This window comes from Idiotropiscis lumnitzeri, chromosome 13 (assembly GCF_059441095.1).
Source record: "Idiotropiscis lumnitzeri isolate Australia: NSW breed Sydney's pygmy pipehorse chromosome 13, RoL_Ilum_1.0, whole genome shotgun sequence".
Taxonomy (NCBI): Eukaryota; Metazoa; Chordata; class Actinopteri; order Syngnathiformes; family Syngnathidae; genus Idiotropiscis; species Idiotropiscis lumnitzeri.
The window spans coordinates 5244253-5258202 of NC_142403.1; the positions used below are offsets into that span (position 1 = coordinate 5244253).

General features: G+C 43.1%; 1 protein-coding gene across 1 annotated transcript; it reads right to left on the reverse strand.

Annotated features, from left to right (window-relative positions):
- Positions 1–724: 724 nt before the first annotated feature.
- Positions 725–13175, reverse strand: ivns1abpa (influenza virus NS1A binding protein a). The gene is made up of 15 exons (XM_088312298.1): positions 12909–13175; positions 9361–9648; positions 9075–9209; positions 8582–8751; positions 8380–8455; positions 8086–8259; positions 5549–5674; positions 4082–4192; positions 3499–3637; positions 3205–3429; positions 2769–2890; positions 2095–2221; positions 1889–2020; positions 1636–1809; positions 725–1063 (listed from the first exon to the last, which is right to left on the reverse strand). The coding sequence occupies exons 3-15, from the start codon at positions 9183–9185 to the stop codon at positions 801–803; spliced, it is 1950 nt and encodes a 649-aa protein (XP_088168424.1). The 5' UTR covers positions 9186–9209; positions 9361–9648; positions 12909–13175; the 3' UTR covers positions 725–800.
- Positions 13176–13950: the final 775 nt, after the last annotated feature.

Consider the following 13950-nt stretch of genomic DNA (forward strand, 5'->3'; position numbering starts at 1 on the left):
ATATCAATTGAAATCATTTATTAAGAAATCTTACAAACGTGAGAACTGTCTTCATAACACCCCTTCCACAAAAATGTCATTGCTTGACAAACACCAAAGCAAAACATTTCTTTCAGTAACTGCATCCACATATTGAGTTAAATCACAAAAACTAAGCAGAAGCTTGGCTGTGCATGTGAAGGGAGCACAGAAAAAAAAAACTCAAACTGGCACTGGTTGATGACTTAAGCCGTCTGCTAATATCTATTTTTGAGAAATCTGCAGTGTATAAAAATATAAAAAGGCCATTATTTAATATTCCAAACGCAAACCAGATTGGTTAAAATGAGAGTGGAAGGGGGGTGTTATGCTAGGTGTTAAATAAGGCTTCATCCACCTTTGCATGTGAGTAAAATGACATCTTCAACACAAAACTTCAATGCGCATCACACTTGCACTTTCTGAGTGACCAGTAGTTGACTCAGGTGAAAACCCTCAAGTTTCAAGTCTAAAGAGAAAATAAAAGCACTAGTTTATTAAATGTTGGCAAATGACAAACAATATGTACAGCACGTAGAACAATGTACGCAATATGAAAAGGCTTCATTTGTGTTGCTTTCGGCAACAAGCCCCACCCCATCGTGCCCCGCCTAATATAAGCCAGTCTTCACTGAAGACCCCTTGTCCAGAATCCTCCGTCCCTCCCTCCCACCCCAACATCCACTCAATTCACTCACTCTCACACATATACACACATATAGGATATCACGAAACACGATTATGTCACTAAGCCTGTAAGTTTGGAAAAGGGTGCAGCACTGTCACTCGGCGAATGGAAAGAGGGCCTTGATGCAGTCGCTCCACTCGTCCGCTTCTGGGTTGTACACCTCCATTGTGTTCAGGAAGTCGTTGCCGTCAAAGCCGCCCACGGCGTAGATGCTGTCGCCCAGCATGACCACGCCCGCGTTGCTGCGGGATGTGGTCATGCTGCCTAGCATCCTCCACTCATTTCGAGCCGGGTCGTAGACCTCCACGCAGCGGAGCGCATGGGAGCCGTCAAACCCGCCAACGACAAAGAGTTTGCCTGGATAGGATAGCACAAGGTGTGGATTTTAAAGCCAGCAGTTGATAGGTTTCTATAGAATGCAGCCAAGTCAGTTAAGAGATCTCCTGCTCAGCATGCATATTTGACATACTAAACTGTCAGTAGCAGTCTTCACTATAGGAATATGGACTGCAATTTTCAGATTGCAAATAGTACAATTTTAAAAAGAAGAAAAGTAAAACATTCCGGTCGGTCTGTCAGCTTTATTTCATTGTGTTTCCTCACAAGTAATGGTATTTCGTGAAACAAAAGTAGTGATTTGTTCTCAATATTGCTGTAATCATAATTCTTAGACTATTATGAAGCTGTCAATATTTGGTCTTTCATATTAATGTCAATATTTGGTCTTTCATATTAATTTTTTTTCGCACAAGACGAATCAATAAACATTCATGCATAATACAGTAATACAGACTTTAAAAAATAAGTACAAAAATACAGTTGCCAATTATTTTTGAAAAATCATTCAACTGTGGGGTTCACTGTAATTCAATGAATATTCGTGAAAAGGTGGATCCCTGGGATGCGAGCAGTTGAGACGCCTCACTTACCAGCACAGACGGCTACGCCGGCCCCTCTGCGAGCCACATTCATGGGTGCAATCAGGTTCCAGGTGTTGTTCTCAGGGTTGTAGCGTTCCACAGTGTTCAGGCAGTTCCAGGACTCAGCCCCTCCGATCACATACATAAAACCATCCAACTCGCACACTGCGGCCTGGTGCCGTCCTGAAAAACAAGTAATCATTTAGCTTGCGCTACCACCGAAGAGCATCAGAACCGGAGCGCAGGGTGAAATAACACATACTGATGTTGAGGGGGGCGCAACTAGACCACGTTTTGGTGATTGGATCAAAGGCATCACAGTTCTTCAGTCCTTTCTGACCACAGGGGTCTGACCCTCCCACAACATAGAGCTTGTTGTTCAAGGAGCAGACACCTTCAAACAGAGAGCACACATGAGCCGGCGGTCAAGGCGATTGCCGCAAATGAAGCCGCGCAGGCCACGCCCACCTGCATTGCAGCGGTTGGTCCTGAGCTCGGGCACCTGAGCCCAATCATCAGCGATTGGATCGTACATCTCGCCGCAGCTCAACTCATCAGAATGTCCATTTGAACCTCCGATAACGTAGAGCTGTCCCTGTGAGGTACAGATACAGAAAAAAAATAAGTGGTTGAACATTTGAAAAAAACAAAAAACAAAACTTGAAAATAAGAATGACACTGAAACAGTGATCAACTTTAAAACGGTCGGTATGTGTTTCAAATTTTAAATTGATTATAGCAGATTTAGTATAATATATATTAGCTCTGACACCTCAGGGTGCATATTATGGCCAACTCTGGTCGCCGTTATACTTTGTGGAATGAGGTATAAAGCAACAATGCAGATGGTGCCTGCTAGAGAACAAAGGGACCAAGATAACTAGATGATATAATTATAATATTATATAAAAGATGATAACTCTATTTTTGAAATCAATCAAGAAGGCGGCATAGGTGGCATGTGCTTGAGTAAGCTTTTTTTTTTTTACACGTCCATACCACCTATTTTGATTTACCCTTCCTTTGCAACACATGACAACTTTGGTCATGGTAATTGTAATGTGGATTTATAGTTTCATCTCTACTGACAAGTGGAATATATGTTCAAGATAGCACGCTAATGAAAGATGACGCCAGCATACCATCAGCACAGCCATTTGGAAACGAGCCCTTGGAGTTCGCATGGGCGCAATGAAGGTCCAGCGATCCTCTTTGGGGTCATAACACTCGACAGTCCTCAGACATTCCTCTCGGTTGTAACCGCCTGCACAAGGTCAAAAACATAAGTCAACACTAAACATGGGAACCTCTTATCAAAACAACTTAAGGCTCAGCACATTTGAAGGAGGACCAACATTTTTTGCAAAAATGACTTGAGGTATCAACTGCCAGGCGTTGAGCAGTCAGCAGCATGTTTTTTTGTATAGAAAATATAATCCTTTACCATGCGATGGTGATTCAAAGCAGAAACATTTGGGGGTATCGCAATACTGTACACTGTACAAGTCATTGAATGGCAAAACTGCTCCGTGAAGGAAAAGAAAAAAAAAAAATCAAAACTTTCATTTGTGCACCAACCTGCTGCGATGAGCCTCGAGTTGATGGCTGCTGTGCCAAGGCCAGAGCGAGCATAACGCATTGGTGACAGCTTGTGCTCCTCCAGCTCCTCGGGCTGAGCCTCAAAGCTGAGGCTCTTCAGCAGGCAGGGGGTGGCAGAGGGAGATGTCTGGGGGCTGCTGCGGCCGTGCAAGAAGATCACACACAACACACCATCCAGCACAGCCAGACACAGGTAGGTGTTGTCTGAGGGAAACGTGTTGTTAGAAACAACAAAGATAACACGGCGAGAACGCTACTCTCAAATAGGCTTACTCGTAGTCTTCTCAGAGGCGATATACTTCCACTCTTTCCTGGTTTGTTTGGGGGCATTTGCTGCTTGGTTGGAGGGTGAAAGACTTCCCGAGGAACTGCAGCTCATCGGTCTCTGGGCGCTCTCTCGTACTGGCTTCTTCTGCAAGAGCATAGCGCAGCTACAGAAGCCAAGCTTGCTCCACACACGCACACCTTAGGCCAACTGATGCCCCGCGCCAGCTAAGGAGATTTCTGACTACTACTCGTCAAATTGGGTCTATTGTTGACCCACAAAATCTCACAACTGACGCTACATCTGACAACACGAGCAGCACAATTGAGATGAACCTCAACTTAAACTACACATCTGACATGCGCGAAAACCCTCACTTCCAACAACCAGCAAAATTGTTCGAGGTAAGCTCAGAGGCATCAAAGCCTTGCCACATTAAGTTATATAGTAGCCATGGAAAACAGTTGGACCTTCTAGCCAGGCACAGGCCGTGTGGTTATTTGCATGGCCCGACATAGGCTATGCTAAACACTGCAGATCAAATGCGATACAGAGCTCATTGCAGTGGAGCTGGGCACGCTTGTTGAATACCTGCACAAACTGAAGGTGGTCCTCCTCGCCACCAAACACCTCAGTTTGCCCCTCAATCACCAGCCCTCCATCCACCAGCTTGTGGTCGGGTGAGTAGTACAGCATTTGCACCTGGAAGACAAACAGGAACAACACACCCATGTGGCTGTCTCCATGGTAACACGGTATACCCCGGCATAGTGGGGATTAGAAGAGGAAAGTGGGGAGGGATGGATGTCCTTGAAATTGAGTTTCTTGGTTGAGGAGTTTCCTTTAAAGACAAACTGCATCCACGGCACATGTGTAAACGTTTGTGCTCAAGAAGATTCCGAGCCGGGCAAGGGTTCTCTTCCGAAATTGCATCTAAAAACAAAGAGGATCGAGTGAAGAACGACGCGCTCCAGTCAGCAAGATCTTCTATGAAGGATGAAGAATAGGAGGGGCAGCATTTGTCCCCTCATTATCCAGTCTGCTGCTTGGAAACCGCTCCTCCAGCTGAAGTTGCTGCTCATTGTGATCGAAGTCACAATAGGCAGGCAAACACAAAGGGCAAAACATTGGGGGCCAAATGGTTTAGCGCCATTTGCATTTGCTGAAATTTAAATACCGCAAGTCGGCAAGTTTTCTGTAGTTGCCACATCAAAAGGTGTTTTTCTTTTTTATGGGGAGAAAAATGATGAGGGGTTGAAATTTTTTCTGTAAAGGTCAATAATGTTCAGTAGCCAAATGGAGTTCCTTCAAATAATGCCTTTTTTGTGGTGTGCAATCTGCATCATTGGCTTGTATTTTGGCAGTGGTACTGAAACAAATCTATTGGTTCCTCCATATTGAAAATGCATGTGTGCCATAGGTATTGGACAGATGGTAGCACAGTGTTGCTTGGCTGCAAAGAGAGGCTGCTAAGAGGCAGTAGTGCTCCCCTCTCCTTTCTCTGACTCATTACCCTGGTGGATCAGTCCCGGCTCCTCAGTCTGGTCCCCTGCTGCTGCAAATAACCCTACGGGAGAGATAAATCAACGGGGAGGAGTGCCTGTTAGTTCTGGAACACATAAACACGCACCTGTTCAGATAGTCAAGTGGCAGTAAAACAGATGAAGCAAGGGTCAAACCTTCAAGAATCTTTTCTCTGCGTTTCACAGCAGAAGAGCACTGTAATACTTAGATGGGGTGATAAGAAAATCAACCACAACCCAAAGGAGAAGTGAAAAAAAAACAAAAAAAAAAACAAGAGCAAACAGGGGCTCTTTTGGTCTCACCTCTAATTTGTGGCATGGTTCAGGAATACAGTTTCTTACTGCAAAACCTCAACAAATCAGAGGGAAAAGAACAATCCTGACATAGCAGCATGACAACAGCATGCTAGCTCTGTTTGAGCCCCCTTAATGACTTCTTAATGCCAAAAACAGGAGGAGTCAAGGGGGAGGGTGGGAGGTGGGTTCAAGGATGACAATCGCGCTCAGAGTTCAAAGGGCACATATTGGTACTGACCTCCTCCATGAGTTGTTCCAGTTGCTCTCCATTCTCCCAAAGGCTACGCTGCACCCAGTTGAGCACCTTTGAGTAAAGCTTGCCATTGCTGGGCAATGTCAGGTTGTCTTCTAGCATTACTTCTAACTGTGAACAAAAAGTGAAAGGAGTTAAGTTCATACACAGGAGGAAAGGCAATTCCAACTCAGTCATCGTTGTTGTGCTCATAGGCAATCTACATTCTTCTAAAGGCCTTTTCACACTGCACTTAGTTTTCTTTGTGTTCATCGCTGGGCATGGACAACAGCACTCCAGTGCAAGCTTTCACATTTTGGAAGTAGTTGACTAGTGGCCAACCAGGATATAGCATGGATGCTTTTCCTGATGCTTCATCTTACGTCACCGCAAAGCCGCTTTCAAGTTGACCATTTTTCAACTCGGGATGCAGCCTATGGCCACCATGTGGGTCGTGGTGCAACGTGGCACGGTGTCCTGTCATTGCTCCCTCACAGAACATGAGTTTGAAAGTGCCGTGGTGAACTGGCCGCTGGAAATTTTAGCTCACTGGTCAGCGCTTGGCGCTCCCAAAGCAGATATGTGGTGCTGGCAGATGCCGGACACACCATTTAGAGATTTGCTGCCAATATAGAATGAATGTGCATTCAAGGTATCACCACCCTTCTCACCACCAATGGGGAAGAAAAAAATAAAAATATAATGGTAGGTCGGCTACTCGATCCTGGGTCAAAAAAGGTGTGAGTTTCCCTGTATTTAAGGGTTAACTTGTGTTTGTAGGAACATACTTTGAAATGTTCTTAATTGTAAGTGTTCTATTGAAAAAGGTGCGACAGTGAAAATGGCCAATGAGTCCCTTCATTGCTACATTTTAAGTCACTTACCCCAAATCTAACCTAAGGAGGCTTTACCTGTAGAATAGGTAACCTACAGGTCGTTAATCTTGTTCAATGTCAAAACGGTATACAGTAAATGCAAAGCTTAGCCAGTGTTAGCCCAAGTGGCTCGTAGTGTACTAATGCAGCAGCACAAGTGGACAAGAATAAAAGGGTCAGAAATAGAGATCAGTCGCTGAGCATCTATATTTGACCAGCATGCTTGGTTGCACATGCTTAAGATAACGACACGTCCACTGCCTAACTCCATGATCACATAGAAACCGATGAAAATCAGACGACATTGCTTTTAAATTGTTTTAAAGATTAAAAAATAAGTAAATAAACACCCTAGGCCAAAATGATGGTAGCTTTCATTTAATTCTTCATTGGACAACCATTTGAGGGAATTATTTTAATCAAAAATGTTTGGTAACTTTCAACGAGACTTCTGCACCACTCAGCTGGTATTACGTTCGAATCTTTTGGAGCATATTGCTCCACTTGACTCAGGTTTGAAGGGTGCTTACTCCAGAGGGTATGTTTCAGCTTTTTCCAGGGATGTTCAATAGGATTTAAATCAAGGCTCATCGGCCATTTCAGAATCATCCAATGCTGTGTGTGGTGTTAGTTGTTCTTGGATGTTTTTATGGATAGGGGAAATTGCGTTGCATTTTGAAAAATCCCACACGCCCGCGACCCTAGTGAGGGTTTGCAATGCCGAAAATTAATGGATGGATAGATGGACTGAAGAATTCGGAGCATTGGCACACCAGTCGGGGGGGGGGACCCTCCAGTGGAGTGTGGCCGCTTAAGGCACGTCATTTTTGGATATGCGGGGGTGGCCGTTCCACGGTTTGTCAAGTTGGAAGAAAGTCAAGCTAACCCTTAAAAGATTGAAATATAATACAACGTTATTCATATATAGCACTATGTAACTCTGAACAATTTAGCTCACGAGAAGGCCCCTGGAGTTCACTGCGTTCATAGCTTGACGACTTTTGATGATTGATGACTGGTTTAGGTCATTACTTGTGACGTCCTTTCAAAGATTTGCGAATGAACCAAACGGTTCCTGTGCCAAGTCACACCAAGACATGGTGAGAGAGAGGGGGCGTGGCCATACTACTGAGGACAAACGGGCATTCTGAGAGTAGTTCTTTACAGATTTCTCCAGCACACGGTGATGAAGTTCAAAACGCAAGGTCATATTTTTCCTGATCAAAATACATTTGAGTGAAAAATGGGCCTCCCTTGCTAGACTCTTCCTTTGCATCGGCTTTTTGTCGACAGGCTCCCCTATAATGCTATTCAGAGCTCACACCTTGGTTCAGCATGTCCCTACGGTCAAATTAATTTGAATCTTTCCTCGGGGTACCAACATTTTTGTCCAAGCCTGTTTCATGGTTTTTTTCCAGAAGTATTTTGTTGAACCACAATTCAAAAGCAATGTCTCAAATATTTCAATGACTAGTTTAGACACATTCAAGTTATCTGTGACCACTGTGTGGTTTTCTTTCATGAACTGAAGGGTACCAACAATTTTGCCCACGTGTATAACCCAAATACTTTTGATAATAGGTTTAAACCTATTTAAAACTATCAAGGACAATTGAAGAAATAAGTGTCAAGAACACAATTTGAATGTTTAGACAAATTCTATTTCACCTTGAGGCGGGGAAGTTTGAGGAAGTCATCTTGTTCAGAAACCTCCAGTAGATGGTCTTGGATGTAGGCATCCACTTTGGCCAAAACTCTGGCATCTCCCATTGAGCTGGCAAAGTTCCGAAAAGAAATGACGTTCTGGGAATCCATCTTAGACAACAGGTAGTCGCCGCAAATCTGAAGAGTTGCAGATGGGGTATTACATTGTCACAAATTCACAAATACAGATTCGGTGTGCGTGCTTCCATCAAGCTTTAAGTTATACAATTATCTGTCAGTATTTGATGAAAATCAAACCTGTTTGACTCGCTCCATCTTGAACCTTTTGGCAGCAGAATAAACGTCCTTGACCAGCTCCTTATCTGCCTTAAGCCTGGGATACACAAAGAAAACAAAACTAAAGAGTAAGCAAACAATCTTCTATTACGATAGAATTATTCTCACGTCAGAAAATCTTTAAATTTAAAGTCAAGTGAAAATGTCAGTGACAGGAACTTACTGGGCAGTGTAGGCATAGTTGAGCAAGATCTCCACCGCCTCCGGGTCCAAGTCCTCAAAAGTGACATGAGACACTCCATGAGGTTCTATGTCACTGTTGAAGATCTCAAACAGATATGGACTGCAGCAAGCCAGCACAGCACGGTGGGCCATCAACTCGTGGCCACAAACCTGTCAAAAATACACACGTTGTGGGAAATGTTTTTTTATTTCTTTGTTTTTTACCAGGTGCATCAGAGCAGTATGAACATTGTCACATCATGTTGTAAATGTAATCACGTGATGTAAAAGTGGATTTTTTGGGATAGTACAGCGACCAGACATCATATTTAGATGTTTTTGGAAGTTACTTATTTCTTACTTTTTTCAGGGCCATCGAAGCTTCCTTGTGAATTTGTTATGGCAGGATTCATACATAGGTGAGAAGCTAGTTCACCGCACACTGTGCACTGGCGCATGTGTCAGGGTGCCGCGGGTTTGCAATTAAATCGTACCTGCAGTCTAACATCGCAGAACTGACCACTCTTTCTCAGGGCATTCATTTTGGCCACAGTGGAATCCAGGAAGCTCTCATCCTCAAAGATCAGGTAACCATTCGGAATCATTTTGGCTGAATTTGATTGGTCTGCCTGGCGAAAAGTGTACAACATGCATGATCAATATTTTTGGTGGCTTAAAAGTAAATGCATAGCATGATTGTTATTTTTCGTCTTATTGTATAATACATCATTGACCAGAGAGAACTATGTGTCTGTCATTGTGTGTTAGTTGTAGTCTTACCTAATAGAGAGTAAGTCAAATCCAGGGAAGCTACAAGAGTAGAACAGGAGCTGAACACTACACAGGAGAAGCAGACAAGAGATTCCAAGGAAAATCCAGTCTACACCCGAGCTGTGGGATGGGAAAGTTGTCGGAAGAAATGCCAAATGACAACACAGGTGGCTGCAGAAGGGAGAGGGAGGGCTTCCACCCCAGCAAACTATCAGGCTTGAAGAGACTGTAATCAAGTCCTCGTGAACCCGTTGGCTATAGAGCTGTACTTATTCTGTGTTGGTCATACATTATAACCTGGAGGAGAAAAGAGAAAAGCATTGAATTAATAAAGCTGAAACATTTTTCAGTTGACCCTCTGCAATCAAGTAAATAGGTCTCCTAAATTCTCTCTTGTAGGAAAATACAAAGACCAGGCGGTGTGGTTATGCCTAGAGATTGCATGCATCAAAACATTTTCCTTTAAAAAAAATTAAAAAAAATTCATGTTATGAGGTAAAAATTGTCCAGATTAGTGCTCAAGCAAACAAATGTGAAAAACAGACAACAGGCTGTAGCAGCTAGCATAATCTAAAATAGCAAACGCACTTCAAGTCGCTTTGGAGAATAGCCATACTTTAGAGTTACAAGGGGTCTTTGACCCAAGACGCTTTATGATTATTGTCACTGTCCTGTGAAATACATCTATGTCCATTTGTTCCCAATTCTTTTATTTTTACATTAAATACTCTGTCAATTGTAGGCATGCGAAGCTCATTGAGACTTTCTTGTTATCAAGGGCTATAAATATAAACTTAACCCTAAAATTTCAGGTTAGCGGCCACTGAGCCTCCTAGTAAAAATGTTTGTCGGGGACCCCTACTGGAAGTATTTTTCATTTTCATTTACTGAATGATCACTACTAGGTTAGTGATTCAACAGCACATACTGACTACAAATTATGGGTTATCTAACTGCCGCAAGAACCGAACTGTGTTGTTAAACAGAGGAACCACTGTACTGGAAGCAAAATGTAAAAAGAAACCGGTTTCAAAATTAAACGTTTTCAAATAAAATATACAAATGCATACTTGCAAAGGCCATGACTTGTAAGACAAGAAACCATTTGTTGTTAAAGCAACTTAACTGTGGAATTATGTCGAACACCAAAGCAAGCGGCCAGCTACATTCAAAACCATGCTACGCAATGTGACTAAAAGAAAATATAAAACAGACCAACAAAAAAAGCCTGAAAAGGACGAATTGTACTGGGACTTGATTAGTAGAACAGCAGTTACCAGAGGAAATATGAGTGAGAGGGGGAAAAAAAATCCCAGGAAATTGCTTTGGCAAACTTTGTCCAGTAAATAGAGAGGAATTAAAATAACAAGTGTCAACATTTTCACAGGGGAAAACCATCCATCATGGCACACACTTCAGAACCGCAGACTTTCTGTAATCCACTAAATCAGACGTAAGTACAGCAACACTGGCACTGAAAGCTATAATTCTCCCAGTTTGTGTGTGGATGGTGGGAACACTGACCTACTTTTGACTGATTATGCAACAACTCTCAGTGAATGGACTAAGCTGCACTCCGTCTGCTGATTTACAAGACTTGTGCCTCCACCCAGTAAAGAGTCCTCTCCCCAATGCTCCACCAGCAAAGCCCCAACCACGACTCCTCGGTTCAGCGTCATATCACATTACTACTGAACAACAACCACAAAATATGAACTGCACACAACCTTGTGCAATGTTTGAATGTAGTAGGATTTTGGGGGGGAAATTCTGTGCAGGGAATTTTTAATATGTTAAAGTAATGACGATTTGACTGACTGACAACAAATGTGACAACTGACTCGTTTCTGCCATTTTTTGTGAGGTAATTTTCATGTGATCCCGTCGTGCAGATCTACTTTGCACTCCTCAGAAAAATTTGCTGTGGGTTATTAAAAACATGTTTTCTGGATGTATTTTTAGCTAGGATGCCCAGTGTAATCTTCTGCCGCCTTGTCTACAATTTGATGATTTTCAGGTAATATTCAGATGTTTATCGTACGCACAGTGGGATAACTAATCATTTACCGCCCAAAAAATGTTGCGCTGAGGGCTTACATTTTTTGTAGTGTATTATCCTAATTCACTTAAGAAAAGTGTGAGGCTACAAAATCTCATCTTCACCCGCTTTTTGAAGCCTTTGTTGAAGCCTAAGTTGCCTAATTCTCAAACAATTTAAACACGGGTTTGTTCCTTTATTCCAGTTCTTTCACAAGTGAAGCTTCCTGAGGCGTGTGCTTCAGTACCAGGAACTAAAAGGGAGCATAGGAAAAAGGGGGGAGTCGAGCCCAGACAGCAAAAACTCAAATTTTCCATGTGACTAGATGAGCACTGAGGTGTACCTCTAACATTGACAATCTCAACATGTTTAGAGCACCTCCCAGTGGAGGTCTACCGCAAGAGATGTTGCCCAGTTCCAGTGGAAATGTACTGCATCAATTTAACCACAACAAATATAAATGAATTATAGACGGCGGCTTTGTCTCTGAATCATATAGAATGCTGTTCGGTCATATAAAGTGGTAGTATCTCGAATAAAAATATTCATTTTAATTTGTTTGAAGTCATCCTTTTTTGTCCTTTTTTTGGGGGGGGGGGTTATCTGGGGTATTTGAGAATTACAGCAAATAGAAAGATCTTTATGTCCACCAGTTTCCGTAACGGATTACTAGCACAGCAGAGCGGATTTAAGGCATGAAATCAAGCCTCCACCCGGCAACCAAAGGCGCATTAAACCTGAACACTATTCACTATAGTAGACAATTAATATTGTCTTGTTGGCAGTAGAGCAGAGCATCAATATTGAGCCAACAACTCGTAAAATATCAGATTGTATTACATTATGATTTTTTAATAAGAAGAGGCCGCATATATTGATGAAAAATGGCTAGCCTACGTGTTTTCGCCAGAATGTCCTTCGCGGGTATGCCTCACCCTGCGCTTCCTCCTCTGATGGAGGAATGTACCGGGCCCCTCATCGTTTGGCCCTGTGCCACGACATACATCCCATCCCGCCACTGGAGAGCGGTTGGGGCGCCAAGAGCTCGCGCACGTAACATGACACCGTTAAAACATTCCACGCGAATAGCGTACAATGAATGCCGATGGAGGCTATAGCGTAGCAGTCCCGTGTTAGCTTTCCGGTGGCTACAACCTGCAGTGCAACCACGAGTCACGCACGCTAGCTAACAGTTCAACCTAGAGGCAGACAACGACGCATTATTCCAACCATTGTCCATACGCAGCAGCGGAAAATTCTCGAGATTGGCGACGAAGGACAAATGAACCTTTATTTAGTGGGCGACACTATCGGCAGATCAAATGCCCGGCCATTTCCAGCCGCAGCAGAGCTGAAGACAGCCATTTCCATCCGTTTTAGCGTGGTGATACATCGCCAGTTAAGAAAGGACACCCACAGTACTGCCCATTTAACAATAAATAATTAAATAAAATACAAATATGGACATATATAACAGGAACTCGTCGACATTGAAAGATATAATTTATTTTCATCTTACCTGAGGCGTTTGACAGCAGACGATATTAGACATATTTGATGAGAATGAAAGAGTTGGTCGGTTGTGGCTTAAGGAACCGCAGGAAGTAGGCAAGACGGATTCAGGAGCTGTTTGTCCGCCTGGTTGCTGGGTGTTGCTTCGTCTTTTTGTTGGCAGTTGAGGTAGCAGATGGTCCAGCCTGTGTCCACTCGCACTCTCGTCGCTGTGACTGGCAGCCGGGCGCCCTCCCAACAAGCTACGCACGAGTCACGCGGTTACTGACGAAGAGGCGTGTTTATTCCGCACGCCCCCAACTGGCAGGTGATGCAATTTAACAATGGACGACAAAGCTTGGAATTACAGTAAATATTACTACGCATGAGAGGAGTAAACACGTGTTCTCTGAGCAAGAGAATGAGGCAACTTTCTCACGTAGTACACGTAAACGAAGCTATTAATATAAAATGCAAATACGACAAATTGACCAGCCTATTTATTACTATACTTTCCAACTTTATTTATATAGCGAATTTCACAACAACTGAATCTGTAACAAAGCACTATACATATGGTGTACTATATATGCAGTATCTTCGTAACACAGTAACACATATTGAATTACATAACACATATACAGTAGACACTAGAAAAACAGAACAGCGATAATATCATGTTGAGTCGAAAGCCAAAGAATAAAAATGAGTCTTAAAATGAGTTTTAAAAGTGGACAGAGAGGGGGTTAAATGGAAAGTCATTCCAGAGAGAAGTACAACAGAAAAGGCTCGCTCCAGCATTTAGTCCGCAGACCGGAGGCGGCGGGCAGGTGCATAGGAGTGGAGGACCTCAAAGAGATATGCTGAGGCAAGGGCATTTAAAGATTTAAAGACAAACAGAAGTATCTTAAAATGAATTCTAAATTGCACTGGGAGCTAGTGAAGAGAGGCCAAGGTTGGGGGTTTGAGCTCCCTCTATTGAGCTATGGTTAGAAAGCGAGCAGCAGCATTTTGATCCAGTTGGTCACTTGAGGGAGGACTGGCTGACTCCAAAATAAAGTGCATTACAG